The 21,306-nt window shown below is 41.9% G+C and overlaps 1 protein-coding gene across 3 annotated transcripts in view; it reads right to left on the bottom strand.

The window, feature by feature from the left end:
• LOC109909041 (alpha-2-macroglobulin) overlaps positions 1–21,306 on the bottom strand; it is a 29,956-nt gene that overhangs the window by 7,629 nt on the left and 1,021 nt on the right. For 2 of the 3 annotated variants that reach the window (XM_020507924.2, XM_031795872.1), the window contains exons 2-25: positions 21,094–21,274; positions 18,985–19,141; positions 18,321–18,373; positions 17,363–17,383; positions 16,884–17,049; positions 16,681–16,765; positions 15,119–15,269; positions 14,883–15,003; positions 12,885–12,994; positions 12,568–12,738; positions 12,087–12,320; positions 11,806–11,872; positions 9,705–9,850; positions 8,948–9,097; positions 7,318–7,470; positions 7,024–7,108; positions 3,047–3,218; positions 2,122–2,347; positions 1,841–1,967; positions 1,591–1,712; positions 1,452–1,503; positions 1,290–1,373; positions 976–1,152; positions 21–96 (exon numbers count right to left, since the gene is read on the bottom strand). In XM_020507924.2, coding sequence (XP_020363513.2) covers positions 21–96; positions 976–1,152; positions 1,290–1,373; positions 1,452–1,503; positions 1,591–1,712; positions 1,841–1,967; positions 2,122–2,347; positions 3,047–3,218; positions 7,024–7,108; positions 7,318–7,470; positions 8,948–9,097; positions 9,705–9,850; positions 11,806–11,872; positions 12,087–12,320; positions 12,568–12,738; positions 12,885–12,994; positions 14,883–15,003; positions 15,119–15,269; positions 16,681–16,765; positions 16,884–17,049; positions 17,363–17,383; positions 18,321–18,373; positions 18,985–19,141; positions 21,094–21,274 — 3,087 coding nt within the window. The remainder of the gene's footprint in view (positions 1–20; positions 97–975; positions 1,153–1,289; positions 1,374–1,451; positions 1,504–1,590; positions 1,713–1,840; positions 1,968–2,121; positions 2,348–3,046; positions 3,219–7,023; positions 7,109–7,317; positions 7,471–8,947; positions 9,098–9,704; positions 9,851–11,805; positions 11,873–12,086; positions 12,321–12,567; positions 12,739–12,884; positions 12,995–14,882; positions 15,004–15,118; positions 15,270–16,680; positions 16,766–16,883; positions 17,050–17,362; positions 17,384–18,320; positions 18,374–18,984; positions 19,142–21,093; positions 21,275–21,306) is intronic. The other variant, XM_020507925.2, reaches the window with a different exon arrangement.

The raw sequence follows: 21,306 nt of genomic DNA, 5'->3' as shown, positions 1-21,306 counted from the left end.
TTGAAAAACACTATACTCACCAAGTATTCCCCGAGCCTTGTCCAAATGTGCTGTACGCACCATCAAAATGCTTGTAGTTCAGCTGCCTTTGGTAACCTGTCGGTGTGTTTTTAGAGTGAACAATAAAGTGACCAAATGTTTTTTATAGTCACTGAGTGTATGCCCTAAGTAGCACTCTATTCCGTATATAGTACACTACTTTTGCCAGGAAAAAATAAGTGCACTATGTAGGGAATAGGCAGGGTAGGGTAGATTACTTTCTAAAAGGTAATCCGTTACAGTTACTAGTTACCTGTCCATAATTGTCATCAGTAACGTAAATTGTGGATTACCCAAACTCAGTAACGTAATCTGATTACTTTGTTACTTTTGGATGACTTTCCCCTTAAGAAGCATCAAAGATAAAGTATCTATAAAACACATTTGGTGACTTGTGCTCAGACATGCTCAGGTGGAACAAACTCAAACAGTCTTTTCAATGCTGAATTGAATGTCATTGAGGAGACAGAAAGGTGTCAATGTGTTTTTCAGCAAACATTCTTTCTGAATTTAAATTGGCAATAATCTAGATTTTGAAAAGTATCTGTAATCTGATTACAATATTTTAGCTGGTAGCTGATTACAGTGACAGTTTTTTTTGGTCATCAGATTACATGGAACAGATTATAGATGTAATCAGTTACTCCCCAACATTGTCTGATCAAATTATTTCAGTGGGAAAACATCCCGAAGTCCCTACATGTGCTGGGTCAGTGATGCACTGTCGATAAGACACTGTGATGTCATCTCTGCTGGAGCTCTATCATTTACATGATAGCAGGGTCATAGTCATTAGGGCACACTGTGGTGAAACATAAAAAAATGTTATTCAATGAAAAAAAAAAGGTTCTGATTGGACAAATCCAGCCCTGTTTCAGTCAGTTTTCTTCCGTTTGGTGTCTAATCAATACGATCTATATGTTGAGGGACTCTTACCACTAGTGAGGAACTTGTTAGCCTTGTCTCGAATTGCTGGAGTGAGCTGCTCTGTGTTCCTCAGGTACTCGAGTATGTAGATATTGGGGGCGAGGAGGGCCATATTCTGCTCTCCACACCCATACGGCATCTGCAGCAGTCCATCCAGGTTCTTGAGGGCCCGACCCAGGATGTCCCCTACAGAGAAACATGGGACTTCTGTAAGACTGACCTCTTTAGCAATCAGCAGCATTATCGCTGGAGAAGGGTTGCTTTTCCCACCACTATGCCTCAAAAAACTCACTACACCTCTAAATGATACAATGGTATATTACCCAGGACTGAGAGAGAAATTCGATCAGACCCATCTACCACATTCTTGGGGAGTTGCAGTTCCACCTCCTCTGTCAGAGTTTCTCCTGTGGACACAGATGATAAGATGAATGGAGATGATCAGTTCAATCAAAGTGAACATTCAACATTCATGCATTACTGACCAGTTGGACACAGCAACCAGTTGTAGGTGTCGGTCTTCTCTGTTCCCTCTGCCTGAGAGGAGAGGAGATTGTTTTCAGTCAAAGGCACTAGATGGTATCTGTACATCAGTAAGTTCCATAACAGCAGTAGACTACATACCTTCACTAGCAGGCTCTTTGTAACTGTGTCGATGCGTCCTCTCTCTGGTACGTTCACAATCTCATTGTCACATGCAGTGTGGGACTGGACAGCCTCTGCACTAACGGACACATTCAAATCCCCTACACACACATTGACAGACAGAGCACAACACAGGTTACACAACATCTAATACGCTGACTGAGAGTACACAACTCAGATTAACATCCATTCTGCTGTTTGAACAGTTGAATGGAGACTGGTGACTTACCCAGGACAGAGGGTGCCATTGTCCAACTGAAGGTCTTTCGTCCATTGGCACACAAGCATGATGAATACTGGACATCATTCAGGGGTGTGAGAGTGTAGTCTAAGGAAGGAGCCGGAGTCACAGAAACCTGCCCAAGAGGAACACTTGTAAGATAACATGGAAAACCCAAGACTGATACACTGGGTGTAATAAAAATAAAAGCCCTGACTAGGAAAACTGCAACAAAACACATTTTATACAACTCGAAAAACTCATGAAACGATCATGATGCAGTGCCGTACCATGATGCACTTGGACAGGTAGTTGAACACAGTGGCCTTCAGCTCAAAATGCTCTCCACGGATGATGGAGTAGGGCAGGGTGAGCTCTAGGAAGAAAGGCTGGAAGACAGTGATCTCCACAGGAGGAGCCAGACCGAAGCCGCCAGGGGCCAGGCAGAATGCCTCTGTCTCCCAGGTGGTAATGGTATCTGGGACTGTAAGGGGAATGTCTAGTGTTCCAGATTCCCTGTAATAAAGAAGTCAAAGGTCAAACAGAAAGCCACTAAGTGAAAATAGAAACATTCTCTAATGTTTACATTAATTCTGATTATTTCCAGGGATACGCAACATCCTGAAATATATGAAGATATCTTTGGTAGAAAGAATACTAGATTTCCCTTTACGGAGTGATGTTGAATGTAAAAAATGTATAAATTTACACCACGCACCCCTACTCTGTACTGCAGTTTAATGAGGTACAGGTTCCTAATCTGGACCACTAAAGTATGATTTGATATAGGAGGGTTGGTTGTTTTGCAACAAAACCGACACTTACGCAACTATGGGGCAAAGCAGACGGTGTTGGCTTAGATTGTTGACAACAAGTAAACTATATTTTGCCTCCAAATGTTTATTGAAAACGTAAATACATTTGTACAATGAGAACTTGTATCTCAAATGCATCGTTACAGTTGTTGGTTAGCCAGCTAAAGAATTATTGCCATATTAGCATAGACATGACTCAAAACATGGTATCAATAACAAGATACAATGAGCCACCGACTATTCCCCACAATGGCAGCATCTTGTCATTGTTGCTAACTATCTGACCGTTCAGAATGATAACATCACACAGCCTTCTGCCTCAACGATGCACAAGCATTATTTTTGTGATGTCCTGCCATCCAATCTATAAGGCAACAGCCTCACTGTGCAGTGCTCTTACCCAACTTCCACAAGATCCCATATCCATGTCTCGGGGAAGAACGTACGGACTGTCTGTATGGGTGGTGGAGCTGGAGCGGCACTAAATCCATCACCGGGTACTGCACCAGGTCCAGCTTGACCCATAAGGCTGTACATGGGTATAGGATCGGAGTAGTGTCTGTAGGATACTTCTAAAACAAAACAGACATTCTCGTGTTAGAATCAGCCTGGTCAAACCAGACTGAATGCCGCTTTCAACGGTGATGCGTGCAGTGTTCGGACTGGTTTAATCAGGTGATGGGTTCTGACTTCTAAACTTGAAAAAATGAAATATCCATATCACTGAAGGAGAGAGGGGAATGTAGAACATTTCCATTCTGTGAGAATATGTTATTGTTAGACATCAAGAATCCCATGGGAAGGAGAAGGGCCACAGTCTGGTACAAGTCAACAGGACAGCCGTGAGTTGGGGAGGAGTGAGGTATTTGGGCTGAGATCAGGTCAGATGAATTGAGTAAGAACAGATATCACTAAAGTTCTGTCTAGCAACTGGCTGTTCCGATGTGTAAGGAGGAGACCCAGCATAGGAGGAAGGGTTAAATACCAATGCTTGTGGTGCCGAAGAGGATGTCTGACGTTTTACATGCCCTCAATCAGCCCGACTAACCGGTGTCTGTATGTAGCCTCGCTACTTTTATTGCCTCGCTACTGTATATAGTCTCACTACTATTATTTTTCACTGTCTTTTTACTGTTGTTTTTATTTCTTTACTTGCATATTGTTCACCCAATACCTTTTTTGCACTATTGGTTAGAGCCTGTAAGTAAGCATTTCACTGTTCGGCGAACGTGACAAATAAACCTTGATTTGATTTGATTGTGCGATTTCGTTCGTTTTTTTGCATTTGTAACTTATGCTTGAACTTATTTTGTACATAATGTTGCTGCTACCGTCTCTTATGACCAAAAATAACTTCTAGACATCAGAACTGGGATTACTCTCCACGGACTGGAAGAAGCTTTTTCCTTTAACGAGTCAAACGAAAAATATATACTGCTCTCCTGGGAACAGACCCAGATCCCCGTCATTTGCGCGAAGAAAAGACAGAGGAAAAGAGGACGCAGATCAGGTTGCCTTCTGAGAATCCGTAGGCGAGTGAGTAAACTCCCAATTCCATCAATTCTTCTTGCTAACATGTAATCTTTGGAAAATAAAAATGGATGACCTGTGATTACAATTATCCTACCAACGGGACATTAAGAACTATAATATATTATGTTTCACTTCTGCACCGGCAGAACAGAGAAGCTACTTTTGGTAAGACAATGGGTAGGGGTGTGTGTCTTTTTGTCATTAACAGCTGGTGCGCGATGTCTAATGTTAAGGTCTTAACGTATTGCTCGCCTGAGGTAGAGTACTTTATGATAAGCTGTAGACCACACTATCTACCAAGAGAGTTCTCATCTGTATTATTTGTAGCCATCTATTTACCACCACAGACCGATCTTGGCACTAAGACCACACTCAACCAACTATAAGGCCATAAGCAAGCAAGAAAATGCTCACCCAGAAGCGGTGCTCATAGTGGCCGGGGACTTTAATGCAGGCAAACTTAAATCAGTTTTAACACATTTTTATCAGCATGTCACATGTGCAACCAGAGGGGGGGAAAAAAACTCTAGACTACCTTTGCTCCACACGCTGAGATGCATACAAAGCTCTCCCCCGCCCTCCATTTGCCATATCTGACCATACTTCTATCCTCCTGATTCCTGCTTACAAGCAAAAACTAAAGCTGGAAGTACCAGTGACTCGCTAAATATGGAAGTGGTCAGATGGCGCAGATGCTACTCTACAGGACTGTAGAGTCCCGCTTTCAAGGAGCGGGACACTAATCCGGACGCCTATAAGAAATCCTGCTATGCCCTCAGACGAACCATCAAACAAGCAAAGCGTCAATGCAGGATTAAGATTGAATACTACTACACCGGGTCTGACGCTCGTCGGATGTGGCAAGGCTTGAAAACTATTACAGACTACAAAGGGAAACCCAGACACGAGCTGCCTAGTGACGCGAGCCAACCAGACTAGCTGAATGCTGTTAATGCTCGCTTCGAGTCAAGTAACACTGAAGCATGCACGAGAGCACCAGCTGTTCCGGATGACTGTGTGATAACGCTCTCAGTATCCGATGCGAGCAAGACCTTTAGGTCAAGATTTACAAAGCAGCGGGTCCAGATGGACTACCAGGACGTGTACTCAAAGCATGCACTGACCAACTGACAAGTGTCATCACTGACATTTTCAACCTCTCCCTAACTGAGTTTGTAATACCAAAATGTTTCAAGCAGACCACCATTGTTCCTGTGCCCAAGGAAGCGAAGGTAAGCTGCCTAAATGATTACCACTTGTAGCACTCATGTCGGTAGCCATGAAGTTCTTTGAAAGGCTGGTCATGGCTCACATCAACAGCATCCTCTCAGATACCCTAGACCCAATCCAATTCGCATACCGCCCCAACAGATCCACAGATGAAGCAATCTCAATCGCACTCCACACTGCCCTTTCCCACCTGGAAAAAAAGGAACACCTATGTGAGAATGATGTTCATTGACTACAGCTCAGCGTTCAACACCATAGTGCCCATGAAAACTCATCACTAAGCTAAGGACCCTGGGAGTAAACACCTCCATCTGTAACTGGATCATGGATTTCCTGACGGGCCACCCCAAGGTGGTAAGGGTAGGCAATAACACATCCACCACGCTGATCCTCAACACTGGGGCCCCTCGGGGGTGTGTACTTAGTCCCCTCCTGTACTCCCTGTTCAGCCACGACTGCGTGGCCAAACACGATTCCAACACCATCATTAAGTTTGCTGATGACACAACAGTGGTAGGCCTGATCACAACGATGAGACAGCCTATAGGGAGGTCGTCAGAGAACTGGTGCCAGGACAACAACCTCTCCCTCAATGTGAGCAAGATAAAGGAGCCGATCATGGACTACAAGAAAAGGGGGGTGCCGAACATGCCCCCATTAACATCGACGGGGCTGTAGTGGAGCAGGTCAAGAGTTTCAAGTTCCTTGGTGTCTACATCACCAACGATCGATCATGGTCCAAACACACAATGACAGTCATGAAGAGGGCACGACAAAACCGTTTCCCCCTCAGGAGACTGAAAAGATTTGGCATGAGTCCCCAGATCCTCAAAAAGTTCTACAGCTGCACCATCGAAAGCACCCTGACTGGTTGCATCACCGCCTGGTATGGCAACTTCTCGGCATCTTCACTACATCACTGGGGCCAAGCTTCCTGCAATCCAGGACCTATATAATAGGCGGTGTCAGAGGAAAGCCCATAAAATTGTCAGACTCCAGTCACCCAAGTCATAGACTTTTCTCTGCTACAGCACAGAAAGCGGTACCGGAGTGCCAAGTCTAGGACCAAAAAGGCTCCTTAACAGCTTCTACCCCCAAGCCATAATACTGCTGAACAATTAATCAATTGGCCACCGGACTATTACATTGACCCCCCCATCTGATTGGTACACTGCTGCTACTCGCTGCGTATTATCTATGCATACTCACTTCACCCCTACCTACATGTACAAATGACCTCTAACCTGTACTAGCTCATTCATGTTATGTTATTGTGTTACTTTATCATTTTTTATTTTAGTTTATTTGGTAAATATTTTCTTAACTCTTCTTGAACTGCACTGTTGGTTAAGGGCTTGCAAGTAAGCATTTCACGGTAAGGTCTACACTTGTTGTATTCGGCGCATGTGATAAATAAAGTTTGATTTGATTTGTGTGACTATGTCTTTGTCTGTTCAGCTGTCTGACCCTATGGCTGAATAAACTTGGCTTTGAGCTTTTCATAGTTGTCCATTTTTACTCTGTTGTTTAGAACCTAACACAAGCTATGTTAGAATAACAAAAACCATACATTTCCCAAGATTCACCAAAGATGTGGTAAGGAGGACATCTCACCATAGTGATGGTACTCATTCCCCTTGTAATTTAGGCAGGAAGGTACTCTTATAACCAAGTTAGTTGCCAGCTTCAGTCCTAGGTTCTAGAAATATCAGAATCACAAACAAGAGAGTTCAATATTAATGAATGTCTCCGTTTAATTGTTCTATTCTATATGTATTTTTTGCCTCAAAAAGGCTATTTTTGAAATGTATAATTTAAGAAGATGAATGCATGGTAACGGAATGGTAACTGATTCTTATGAGAGGTGAAAACAGGCTTCAAGTTAAAAGAAAACAAGGCCGAAGTTACCTGAAAAACTGCAAAATGTTCATTTTTTCTGTCAGTTGTTCCACCTGGGTATGGTATTACATATCTCCTTGGTCTTACACGTAAACATGACACTGGATCTTCAAGCTCGTAGGGAATGTATGTTGTCTCCTTGACTGGTAACAAATCAAATATCTGGAATGAGATAATAAGGAGACGTGAAATGACCTTGTTCATTGGGCACCAAACAGAAGGCAGTGACTACTTGGACTTGTCTAATAAGAAATGCTCAATGTCAACAGTGAAAAGGCAACCCCCGGGATGCTGGCCTTCTAGGCAGAGTTGCAAAGAAAAAGCCATATCTCAGACTGGCCAATAAAAATAAAATATTAAGATGGGCAAAATAATACAGACACTGGACAGAGGAACTCTGCCTAGAAGACCAGCATCCCGGAGTCACCCCTTCACTGTTGACGTTGAGACTGGTGTTTTGCGGGTAATATTTAATGAAGCTGCCAGTTGAGGACTTGTGATCCGTCTGTTTCTCAAACTAGACACTAATGTACTTGTCCTCTTGCTGTGCACCGGGGCCTCCCACTTCTTTCTATTTTGGTTAGAGCCAGTTTGCGCTGTTCTGTGAAGGGAGTAGTACACAGCGTTGTACGAGATCTTCAGTTCCTTGGCAATTTCTCGCATGGAATAGCCTTCATTACTCAGAACAAGAATAGACTGATGAGTTTCAGAATAAAGTCCTTTGTTTCTGGCCATTTTGAGCCTGTAATCAAACCCACAAATGCTGATGCTCCAGATTCTCAATCTCAACTAGTGTTATTGACTTGTTTATTGTTTACTCCATGTGTAACTCTGTGTTGTTGTCTGTTCACACTGCTATGCTTTATCTTGGCCAGGTCGCATTTGTAAATGAGAACTTGTTCTCAACTAGCCTACCTGGTTAAATAAAGGTGAAATAAAAATAAATAAAAAAATCAGCACAACAGTTTTCAGCTGTGCAAATATAATTGCAAAAGGGTTTTCTAATGATCAATTAGCCTTTTAAAATGATAAACTTGGATTAGCTAACACAACGTGTCATTGGAACACAGGAGTGATGGTTGCTGATAATAGGCCTCTGTAGATATTCCATAAAAAAATCTGCCGTTTCCAGCTACAATAGTCATTTACAACATTAACAATGTCTACATTCTATTTCTGATCAATTTGATGTTATTTTAATGGACAAAAAAGTGATTCTGTCAAAACAAGGACATTTCTAAGTTACCCCAAACTTTTGAACGGTAGTGTATGCTGCTGACTCATGTGAGTATAGTGTAGAGAATCATTGTACCATCTAAACCACTGTGAAATATTGGTGTTTCAGCTGTTTGAAGATGGTGTACAAAAAAAAGTAAAATAGAAATAGCACACATAGATATAGACAGATATACTGCTTCTTAGACTTGCATTCACGTAGATCTATAACTCACATTTCCACTTTAAGTACCAATATGGATATGCTTTCCAGCACACCAAATGGCCCACTGTGAACAGACCCACTCCAAGTCTGCTGTCGTCACTTCTAATTCCCCTGAAGCTGGTTGTTGTGGCCAGCACCACAAAAGCTTGTTTATATGGCGGTATGACTGTTGACATTCACGTCAGTGAGCTCTGTTACCTTGTCAGCATCCAGCCTCTTCCCTGGTTCCATGATGTGAACACTCTTGTCCACAGCACTGAGGCCACAGAGGGAGCCGGGCTGGGCCGAGAGCTGCAGGGTGGTCTCCTCCCCTGGGACTGCTTTTGAGGGTGAGAACTCCACAAACACCTGGTACACAGGACATACATAAGTGTACATGATACACCTTTAGTGTCTGTTGTAAATATGTACAATTTGTGTTAAAGTGGTCGCTAGCTAGCTCGCGTACTCCCTTTAGCGTCAGCATGAGCATTGTCGGGAATACATTACTATTTAGCATGCTTATTAGCAATTAGCATGTGTTAGCTTTTGTCTGTGGTGCTAGGCAATTTTCGGTTGTAGGTCGCTCATGCTTATTATGTTTTATAATGTGTTGATCTTTCTACATTGCTCCATTGTTTATTTGTGCATCTAGCATGTGTTTGGGTCCAGTTTAGTTTGTTGACATGCAAATAGGCATATTTTCCCATACTGTACTATAGCCTAAGTTCTCCTATATGTTATTTTACAAAACCACAATTAACGTTAGTATCAGAGAGGGTGGTGTTGCATTTCTGTGTGTGGATCTTCATTAAACCCTAGAACTACTGCTTCCTGCTCGTGTTCTGAACGGACACCTGTGGTGGTTGCTTCCAGCCTAAAATCCAGCACCTACGTTTTTTTATTGGTTCTTCGAATTCATAAACATCCCATATTTTTCACATACATATACACACACACACACACACACACACACCTTGTGTCTGAAGCATTTCTCAGTGGGGAAGTTCATGCTGTGGGCGATTATAGCCTCGCTGGGTAGCATACTGTACACCAGGACCTGTACCAACGGCGTCATCTCTGGAACCACAGCCAACTTCAAGGTGACTTCACCCTCAGTTACTGCAAAGCAAGAGCATATCACACTGAGTACGTTTACATGCACCGTAATAATTCGATATTAAACGGATTATGGCTGAAAACAGATTATGCAATAGTCACCTGACTCTTTATCTTAATCGGTGTAAAACCAAACTCAAAGAAAGCATACACCGATTAAAACACCAGGGGCATATAAAACGTTGGGTATGCACAAAATATGCCCCTAAACATGAATGCCCAGTTTTCACTCAAAAGTTGGTATTTATAAAAACTGAACTTGAAGTGGGAATGTGCCTGTCCTCCTGTAAACTTCAGACCATGCGTACGCACAGTTTCTAGTGGTTGAAGTACTGCATTGCAAGATGCAAAAGTAGCCTCGTGCAGGAATATATGACTCTTATTCATAACAAAAAACAGGTAGCTAAATATAATAATACTACTAATACTAATAATTTTCCCTTAGCGAGAAGAGCGAAAATCGATGTATTTTATCTTTGCGTTCTAAAATATGCCCATTTCTAATTAATTTCATTACCATGATCATTGCATAATAAATCCTCACCTTTTCTGGCTGTGATGGTTTCATAGGCTACCCACGAAATAGCCTATAGGCCTACAGCAAGTTTGGATAGGCTACTTGAATTTCTCAAACATAATACAATAATATAATCATACAGAATAAATTCCTCACATTTTCTGGCCATAATGAGTTCATATTCCCGATGTAGCCACACAAGAAATTACCATGTGCATCCCACACGTGATTGGGCTCATTAGATAGGCTATTATACTGTTTTTTTTTTAAACTTTTCGCATTGGACAGGGTGCGAAGTTTCTAACATACAGTATTTAACAGGTGAACAGCAGTTGATTGTTTGTATTGAAGTGTGTAGGCTACCACTAAGTAGGCCTACTGTTTTCATTTTAGACAATGTTTCAGAATTCGTGGGCAGTGCAGCATATTTATGTTTAAGGAAAAAATTATGCAAAACATTATTGCATTCAAACAATATTTTTTTTATTTAACCTTTATTTAACCAGGTATGCCAGTTGAGAACAAGTTCTCATTTACAACTGCGACCTGTGATCTGTTTAGAGGTCCACAACAATTTTAAATTGGTTTTGTCTTTCAGAAATGGCCTGGTAGATTACAGCAAATGTCACTGCAAAATAAATAATTCTGGCAACACCTCCAAAGACATTTGATCAAGTTCAACATTACTATTTCCTGTAGCTACTGTCTTGGCCTAATTCCAATACCATAAAAGGTGAACGAGGAGCGTTTTCTAGGAGGAGTTATAATGCTTGTTGATTCGCGCACAGTTTTATAACAGGTCTGATGTATAATCAGAAACATGCTTATGTATGGCATGCACCAAGTTTATGTATCTCAATATTTGTGTGTGTATGTGCAGTCTTTTCAGAAATGGTGCACGCAGATATTTAGTGTTACATTTACGCAACGGTTATGAATGAGGCCCCTGGTTTTCTGTACAATCATTCAAATTATTAGTATTTGTAAATACCTTATTCGGTGATGCAAACATGTAAACACCTTAATGGTGTTCCAATCAGTGTATTTGATCTGCTCATGTGCTAGCACCAGCCGAGTGATCTGCCTTCTTTAGTGCAAGGGAAGTGGGTTTGAATGTATGTCGTTTTCACATACAAACTTTAAATGTCCGAACTCAGAATCAAATATGCTTCCCAAAAATAGCATGGTGGCTGTGGTAAAAAGTTTATTTTGAACTTGGCTGAACGTTTATTTATCAGTAGCCTGATTTCAGACTTCCATGTTAACAGGATTATTAGGGAAAGTGTTCTTCTTGCAAAGCATGTAAACGTTTTAATCTAAGTGTTATATTAATCTGCCTAGCCACAATAATCGCATTATTGTGCGCATGTAACCTTACACACTGTCACTGTCATCAAGCACCTCCCAGTAGGTCCATAATTACTTAATAAATCATCCTCACCAGGACTCCCCTGCTGTACAGTAACCTTCATATGTCCATGCTGAAGTATCGCCCCTCTGGATAAGGCCTGGAATAGGGAAAAACAGTTTTCCCATCAAGTCAGGAATAAGGAGATGATGAGGAGTATTGGTGTTGTATAGGGACATCCTTCCTTTAAAGGTGAGAGGCTGGGATTATGTCTGAAATGACCCTGTTCAAAATAGTGCACTATGGAATAGGGTGCCATTTCGGATGCACCCTGGGTTTGCAGTTTGTCACAACTTGTTTCTGGTTCTACTCACCAGGTAGATGACATCCACGGAGCCCTTTGGGACGGTCTCCCCTACGATAGCATACTGGATGGTGATTGACACTTCCTCCCCACATGCCAGTGGTTTATCCATATTCTGGATAGCCAGAGAGCTGGATGTTTTACTGTGAGGGGCAGTGGGCTGGATCAGTGAGAGTACGTGGTGCCCCCTGTTGAAATAGGGGACCCTGTATCTAGTGTCCTCTGCTTCTGGTGTGTTGCTAACCTGGAAAGCAACAGAGGGAAGAGAGAGTATAACGAAAGGCCCAAACCCAAATCAACCCTTAGAGCTCCACCTCACCCTCTGACAGGATAGGTGGAAGTTTCACCACATTGCTTATTAGACCAATGGAATCTTCTCAGATCTCCACAAGAGCATGATAGACCTCAGGGTGTAGGGTCAATGGGGTGATTTGGGATGGAGCATAAAGAGTCTCAGAATCTTTCAAAACCTTAGAAGGAATCATACTTACTATGAGGTTAATATCCTCTTTGGGCATAGTGGTTGTGTTGAGGGAGAAACTGGCAACACCATGGCTGTCCGTGGTTAGGTTCTGGAGATGATGTGAGGACCAGCCTTTCTTCTCCAACAGGTAGACTAACATGTCAGAGATAGGTGTGTTGTTGAAGTGAACAACGTTTATCTGAGGAAAAAAGGAGTAAAGTCATGCTACATCTGTTTGTCACTGTTACCTACCATTAGTAGTTAAGTAAACAGGAATGTCAAAGAACAAATGGCATCCACAATTCAACATAGTACAAGGAACAATAACACTGGATCTGGACTTACCTTGCCCTCGATAATTGATCCATGCTCATAGATTTTGGGCGTGTCGACAAACGTGAGTTTTCCAATCACATAGGAGAGCGCTATGTGTTTTTCCTCTGACCGTGTAATACCTGTCAAAGGAAAACAAATGAGAATAGGATGGTTTATTTAACAAGAATACATGCCACCATGATGCACAATGACCGTTCACAATGCAGAAGTCAATTGCAGTGCAGTTTACACAATATTTTAAAACATGATTAAAAACATATATACAGTGGGGCAAAAAAATATTTAGTCAGCCACCAATTGTGCAAGTTCTCCCACTTAAGAAGATGAGAGGCCTGTAATTTATCATAGGTAGACTTCAACTATGTCAGACAAAATCAGAAGAAAAAAATCCAGAAAATCACATTGTAGGACTTTTTATGAATTTATTTGCAAATTATGGTGGAAAATAAGTATTGTCAATAACAAAAGTTTCTCAATACTTTGTTATATACCCTTTTATGTCAATGACAGAGGTCAAACGTTTTCTGTAAGTCTTCACAAGGTTTTCACACACTGTTGCTGGTTTTTGGCCCATTCCTCCATGCAGATCTCCTCTAGAGCAGTGATGTTTTGGGGCTGAAGCTGGGCAACACGGACTTTCAACTCCCTCCAAAGATTTTCTATGGGGTTGGTGGCTAGGCCACTCCAGGACCTTGAAATGCTTCTTACGAAGCCACTCCTTCGTTGCCCGGGTGGTGTGTTTGGGATCATTGTCATGCTGAAAGACCAAGCCACGTTTCATCTTCAATGCCCTTGCTGATGGAAGGAGGTTTTCACTCAAAATCTCACGATACATGGCCCTATTCATTCTTTCCTTTACACGGATCAGTCGTCCTGGTCCCTTTGCAGAAAAACAGCCCCAAAGCATGATGTTTCCACCCCCATGCTTCACAGTAGGTATGGTGTTCTTTGGATGCAACTCAGCATTCTTTGTCCTCCAAACACGAGTTGAGTTTTTACCAAAAATATATATTTTGGTTTCATCTGACCATATGACATTCTCCCAATCTTCTTCTGGATCATCCAACTGCTCTCTAGCAAACTTCAGACGGGCCTGGACATGTACTGGCTTAAGCAGGGGGACACGTCTGGCACTGCAGGATTTGAGTCCCTGGCGGCGTAGTATGTTACTGATGGTAGGCTTTGTTACTTTGGTCCCAGCTCTCTGCAGGCCATTCACTAGGTCCCCCCGTGTGGTTCTGAGATTTTTGCTCACCGTTCTTGTGATCATTTTGACCCCACGGGGTGAGATCTTGCGTGGAGCCCCAGATCGAGGGAGATTATCAGTGGTCTTGTATGTCTCCCATTTCCTAATAATTGCTCCCACAGTTGATTTCTTCAAACCAAGCTGCTTACCTATTGCAGATTCAGCCTTCCCAGCCTGGTGCAAGTCTACAATTTTGTTTCTGGTGTCCTTTGACAGCTCTTTGGTCTTGGTCATAGTGGAGTTTGGAGTGTGACTGTTTGAGGTTGTGGACAGGTGTCTTTTATACTGATAACAAGTTCAAACAGGTGCCATTAATACAGGTAACGAGTGGAGGACAGAGGAGCCTCTTAAAGAAGAGGTACACAGGTCTGTGAGAGCCAGAAATCTTGCTTGTTTGTAGGTGACCAAATACTTATTTTCCACCATAATTTGCAAATAAATTCATTAAAAATCCTACAATGTGATTTCTGGATTTCTTTTTCTTCTCATTTTGTCTGTCATAGTTGAAGTGTACCTATGATGAACATTACAGGCCTCTCTCATCTCTTGCACAATTGGTGGCTGACTAAATACTTTTTTGCCCCACTGTATATAACATTATGGTGTAGCACCGAAGGTCAAACACAGGTCTCCACAATCTAATTACACATATTGACATCATGCCTTTCACTCTCAATTTAAAAAAATGTGTTTTCATTTGATTGCAGGCAAATGTTGTCATCACTTTTCCCAACTCCAAATTCTTGTGATAAATGACTTGCCTGTCCCCTCCTCCTCTACTTTTGCATTAAAACGAAACCTGTCTATGAGCATTTTCTCTCCACCATTCTTTGTGAAAATTGACATGTTGAAGACATGAGAAGCACAGCCAGTTTGGTCCATCTGGGAAAAGCAAACAAAACCACAGACATTAAGAACTGATTTAATCACATTAAAATGTAATATGTTGGTAAAGACAATTATACTGATGATAGTTTCTTCAGGAAAGCATACAGACCTCTTTTGACTCTTTGTGGCAGGGGGCTGTATAATCAGGAACTTCTTGATGAGTTTCCACATCAATTCTCATTGATATCAATACATCGTTCCTTAAAGGTCGACACAACTCTACCTCTGCTTTCCCAGGTACAGGCTGTCCATACGTGTATCTGATTTGATTTCATAATGAAAAGCATCAAAAACATCATAGATTTCCTACTTAGAGAGACATAGTATATTATAAACCTCATATGAGACATTACAAAGGCTCATACATGCTGCTTACAACAAGTTAAAATGCATTATACCTGCAGGCTTTCTTTAAGTCAAGTACTTTCAACATTGTCAATGCATCTAGACCTGTATTGATAAAGCCTCTCAGTGTATGAGTGTTGATCTAGGATCAGTGTAATCGTTTGTGTCACATGTATAGGGGGAGACCTGATCCTAGATCAGCAATCCTACTCTGAGATGCTTTATGACTAAAGGCCCAGCTGTTCATGTAAATGCCACTGTCTCAAACTTTTAAATTATTAGAAGCAATTTATAACTTTGTAGGTCTTCATTTAGTTTTTGTCATTAGCACAGATCTGGGTTCAAATACTTGCATATTTATAGTTTATTTTTTAAATATTATCCCTTTTTCTCCTCAATTTCGTGGTATCCAATTGTTAGTAGTTACTATCTTGTCTCATCGCTACAACTCCCGTAAGGGCTCGGGAGAGACGAAGGCCGAAAGTCATGCGTCCTCTGAAACACAACTCAACCAAGCCGAACTGCTTCTTAACACAGCGCGCATCCAACCAGGAAGCCAGCCGCACCAATGTGTCGGAGGAAACACCGTGCACCTGGCAGCCTTGGTTAGCACGCACTGCGCCCGGCCCGCCAGCCACAGGAGTCTCTGGAGCGCGATGAGACAAGGATATCCCTACCGGCCAAACCCTCCCTAACCCGGACAACGCTATGCCAATTGTGCGTCGCCCCACGGACCTCCCGGTCGCTGCCGGCTGCGACAGAGCCTGGGCGCGAACCCAGAGTCTCTGGTGGCACAGCTAGCGCTGCAGTGCAGTGCTCTAGACCACCCGAGAGGCCCAAATACATGCATATTTAAGTATTTGTTTCCAAATACACTATTTCAAATACCCCTAGGACCAAACAGACATGGGTTGAAATGTATGGAGTATTAAAATATTTGGATTTCCAAATACATTCCAATACTGAATTACTTGTATTTTTTAAAAGTATTTTTTTATTCAACTAGGCAAGTCAGTTAAGAACAAATTGTTATTTACAATGACTGCCTACCCTGACCAATTGTGCACCATGTTATGGGACCAATCACAGGCAGATGTGATGCAATCTGGATTTGAACCAGGTACAGCAGTCACACCTCTTGCACTGACATGCAGTGGCTTAGACCACTGCACCACTCAGTAAATAGATACTTTAAGATGTATGCAAAAGTAATTAAAATAATTAAATTAGTATTTTACTCAAAGTCTGCACAATGCGATTAATTAGACATGAGTGGAGTTACACATAACAACAGTGCATTGCAAAACGGCGATAGTGTAGACTCACGTTGCACACACTTCTACTTTATACTCCTCTTGAACAATGCTGATCTCATCAGTGAGGTCCATTTTGATCTCAAACTTTGGCAAAACTAGATATAATAGAACAGCAGTTAACTCATGAATGTTCCTGGATTGTGATTTAATGATTCAACTGCCAGATCCATAATATTACCGTGCATGAAAGGTAAATAAAGAAGCTCAACTTACCATATTTTTCTACCTTGAAGTGATGGTATATTTTGTTATCACCAATCCACACAACAATAGCATAGGATCCTACGGGTGCTTCAGAGTTCAGGGGGTGAGAAAGCTGCAGAATGTTGCCGCTAGATGATGTATTGACCCACTGTCCAATCCTGTTCTGATGAATATCCTGTTTATTCATAGAACAAAGGACACATTTAGCAGGGCACAAGACTGTGGAACGTTCAGATACAAACATGTTATGTAGGCCAAACATGCCTGTCTGACATGTAGAATAAGGAGTCATGTCAGTTCTATTCATGACATTTCTATCTGCAATGTTCTGAAGTTTGCTTAATAAAGGTGGCCCAGATGTGTTCACATAAAGCTGATATGGAGTCTTCTGGTAACTGCCATGTGGAAATGAATGATGACCTACCTAGCTGGTGGAGTCATTGTCTAATCATGTTGTAGTATTTTTGACAGACTAATAAGGGTCTTACCTCAAGTTCCACAACATTGTACTGTGAAGAACAAAGACAAAAGGCTGGTTAATGTTTTATGAATAACAAAAATTCCCCCAAAATGAACTGAGGAGCAAAGCTGTATGCAACTATAGGAATTAGGCAGGTGCTTGGGTTTGTCTCCTCAACTAAATATCACAAGTAGTATTTGCACTGGGACTTTAAAATAAATTCAGTAGATTAATTCAATCTCAGGGAAAAAATCCCATACATTCCAATCTGACCTACAGTAAATGAATTGAAAATCCCATGTCCTGTGGTGAATGTTTGAGGACCCTAAAATACACACACGCAGGTTTATTTGGAGAACCTCTGCAGAACCTTTGCACTGAGTGCTATGGGACTCAAATGTTTGTGGAGCCTTATCAAACAAACATGGCCTAAAGATTTGGAATTTGCCCCATAGTTGTTCAAAACATTTCCCATTTCCAAAGTCTTATTGTTCATGGAGTACTAACGAGATGTGTATAACATGTTGTGGCTAGTTGATTACTGAATTAAAATAACCATTTACAGTATATTGTCCATCATAAGCCTTGTCCCTGTCCATAAGGCAGGAGCCTATGTCCTGTTTCTGTAGAGTGAAGGAGCCTGGACAGGATGCTAGTCTATTGCTGGGCATTAACCTCAATCCATCTCCTTAATGTTCAGTGCCAAGTAGAGAGGCATCTGATCCCGTTCTTTGGTAAGGCTTGACACCCTAAATCTTCCATTCTCAAGGAGGACACTAACCACAAGGCCGTAGAGTTGAGTTGGTTGGACAATATCGTACATAGTGTTACATGATACCTGATTGCTACATCTATCAGACAGTAATGTGAAGCAATCCTTGAGATTCTTCTGTATTTGTCTTTTTTTTAAGTAGTTGAGATACTGATCTAAATGAAGATGAAATAGATGTCATTGTTTTCAATATTCAATCATTTTCAAGACTCACCAGCTGATTGACAGGGCTAAAATTGGTATCCAAGGCGATCACTCTAAACTGCACTGTAAAAAGACAATGAAAAGACATAGACAAGCACTCAATGAGAAATTTAGAAGCATAATTGAGCTAAATTGCCCAGATTTTCCAGAAATCCCTGTTGAAGGATTCCCAGGATTTCTGTAAAACCTGGGATTTTTGTGAAAGTTACCAGAATTTTGCAAGACAAACTTTGACAGCTACTCTGGATAGTATTTTACACTGTTGGTACTAAGGCCCCAATTCAATCAATTGCATTTAAAGGAAAACTGCACTGAGTCCGCTGAAAATATTTACACTATCAATATAAGTTGACTGAGAACACATTCTCATTTTCCGCAACAACCTGGGGAATAGTTACAGGGGAGAGTAGGAGTGATGAATGAGCCAATTGGAATCAACGGATAATGTCCAGGAGAAGAACAGTCTGTAACATGTGATATGTTGGCTCAAATGCCAGTGTACATATTCTGAGTGAACCCACAGGGGATGTGTTCTTTATCTGCACCTGATGGTGCTGTTTCAAGTGTCTCTGGGATGACAGAGCAAACCATCATAGAAACATGCTCCCACCTAATTGTCCTGTTTCTTAGCAAGGATACTAATTGTGTAGGTCACTGGCTCTGTGTAAAATTACCTGTTTGTCCTGGGTTGTAGATTGGTTTATCCGTTTGGATGAATGTCATCGGACTGTAGGGTTTGATCATGACCTTTCTCTCCTCTGTCGATAGAAACGTTTCACCTCGAACCTCCACCTTAAAGTTTTGCACTTGGTCACTCTCCACCTGAGGGGCCTGTCAGTGAGACAATGAACCAATGACATATGATCCAGTGTGGCTTAGTTGGTAAGAACGTGCTGCAACAATGTCAAGGTTGTGAAGATTCAATCACTAGAAACATTACTGTGCAGCCGTATTCATTGATCTGGCCAAGGCTTTCGACTCTGTCAATCACCACATCCTCATCGGCAGACTCGACAGCCTTGGTTTCTCAAATGATTGCCTCGCCTGGTTCACCAACTACTTCTCTGATAGAGTTCAGTGTGTCAAATCGGAGGGTCTGCTGTCCGGACCTCTGGCAGTCTCTATGGGGGTGCCACAGGGTTCAATTCTTGGACCGACTCTCTTCTCTGTATACATCAATGAGGTCGCTCTTGCTGCTGGTGAGTCTCTGATCCACCTCTACCCAGACGACACCATTCTGTATACTTCTGGCCCTTCTGTGTTAACAACCCTCCAGGCAAGCTTCAATGCCATACAACTCTCCTTCCGTGGCCTCCAATTGCTCTCAAATACAAGTAAAACTAAATGCATGCTCTTCAACCAATCGCTACCTGCACCTACCCGCCTGTCCAACATCACTACTCTGGACGGCTCTGACTTAGAATACGTGGACAACTACAAATTCTTAGGTGTCTGGTTAGACTGTAAACTCTCCTTCCAGACCCATATCAAACATCTCCAATCCAAAGTTAAATCTAGAATTGGCTTCCTATTTCGCAACAAAGCATCCTTCACTCATGCTGCCAAACATACCCTTGTAAAACTGACCATCCTACCAATCCTCGACTTTGGCGATGTCATTTACAAAATAGCCTCCAATACCCTACTTAACAAATTGGATGCAGTCTATCACAGTGCAATCCGTTTTGTCACCAAATGCCCATATACTACCCACCATTGCGACCTGTACGCTCTCGTTGGCTGGCCCTCGCTTCATACTCGTTGCCAAACCCACTGGCTCCATGTCATCTACAAGAACCTGCTAGGTAAAGTGCCCCCTTATCTCAGCTCGCTGGTCACCATAGCATCTCCCACCTGTAGCACACGCTCCAGCAGGTATATCTCTCTAGTTACCCCCAAAACCAATTCTTTCTTTGGCCGCCTCTCCTTCCAGTTCTCTGCTGCCAATGACTGGAACGAACTACAAAAATCTCTGAAACTGGAAACACTTATCTCCCTCACTAGCTTTAAGCACCAACTGTCAGAGCAGCTCACAGATTACTGCACCTGTACATAGCCCACCTATAATTTAGCCCAAACAACTACCTCTTTCCCAACTGTATTTCATTAATTTATTTATTTTGCTCCTTTGCACCCCATTATTTTTATTTCTACCTTGCACATTCTTCCATTGCAAATCTACCATTCCAGTGTTTTACTTGCTATATTGTATTTACTTTGCCACCATGGCCTTTTTTTGCCTTTACATCCCTTATCTCACCTCATTTGCTCACATCGTATATAGACTTGCTTATACTGTATTATTGACTGTATGTTTGTTTTACTCCATGTGTAACTCTGTGTCGTTGTATGTGTCAAACTGCTTTGCTTTATCTTGGCCAGGTCGCAATTGTAAATGAGAACTTGTTCTCAACTTGCCTACCTGGTTAAATAAAGGTGTTCTCAACTTGCCTACCTGGTTAAATAAAGGTGTTCTCAACTTGCCTACCTGGTTAAATAAAGGTGTTCTCAACTTGCCTACCTGGTTAAATAAAGGTGAAATAAATAAATAAAAATAAAAAACTTCTCCTTTCATCAGTGTGTTTATAAAATGCTTTTTCTTCAGTAGTTAATGTCATCTTTTTTATGTCAAATTTCAGCCAGAATTCCAGAAAAGCCACCACATTGATATTTCCCATCAAATAAGATAGCATTGCACTAAAATGAAGAGATGCATCACAAAGCTGAGAAGTACTGTGTACTCTTATTGGAATGGTTCTGGATGTCGACCAGTGCTGGCTGACCTGAAACTGGAAGCAGCGGTGAAACTCTCGGTCAGAACTCTCTTGGAGAAGAATTTTGCTCTGCTCATCAACAAGCAGAGATATGGTCATGACCAGGGTCTCGTTGGGCTGCAGAAGACTGGCACAAAGCTTGGCCTCTGAGCCTGCCTGGATCACTGCAGGAATGGCTACCATGTAAACCCTAGAGAGAACATATGCCAGCACAACAGCAAA

Source organism: Oncorhynchus kisutch, linkage group LG18 (genome assembly GCF_002021735.2).
Source record: "Oncorhynchus kisutch isolate 150728-3 linkage group LG18, Okis_V2, whole genome shotgun sequence".
NCBI lineage: Eukaryota > Metazoa > Chordata > Actinopteri > Salmoniformes > Salmonidae > Oncorhynchus > Oncorhynchus kisutch.
The sequence above is the reverse complement of the archived record's forward strand: the minus strand, read 5'-3'. Positions and strand labels throughout refer to the sequence as shown.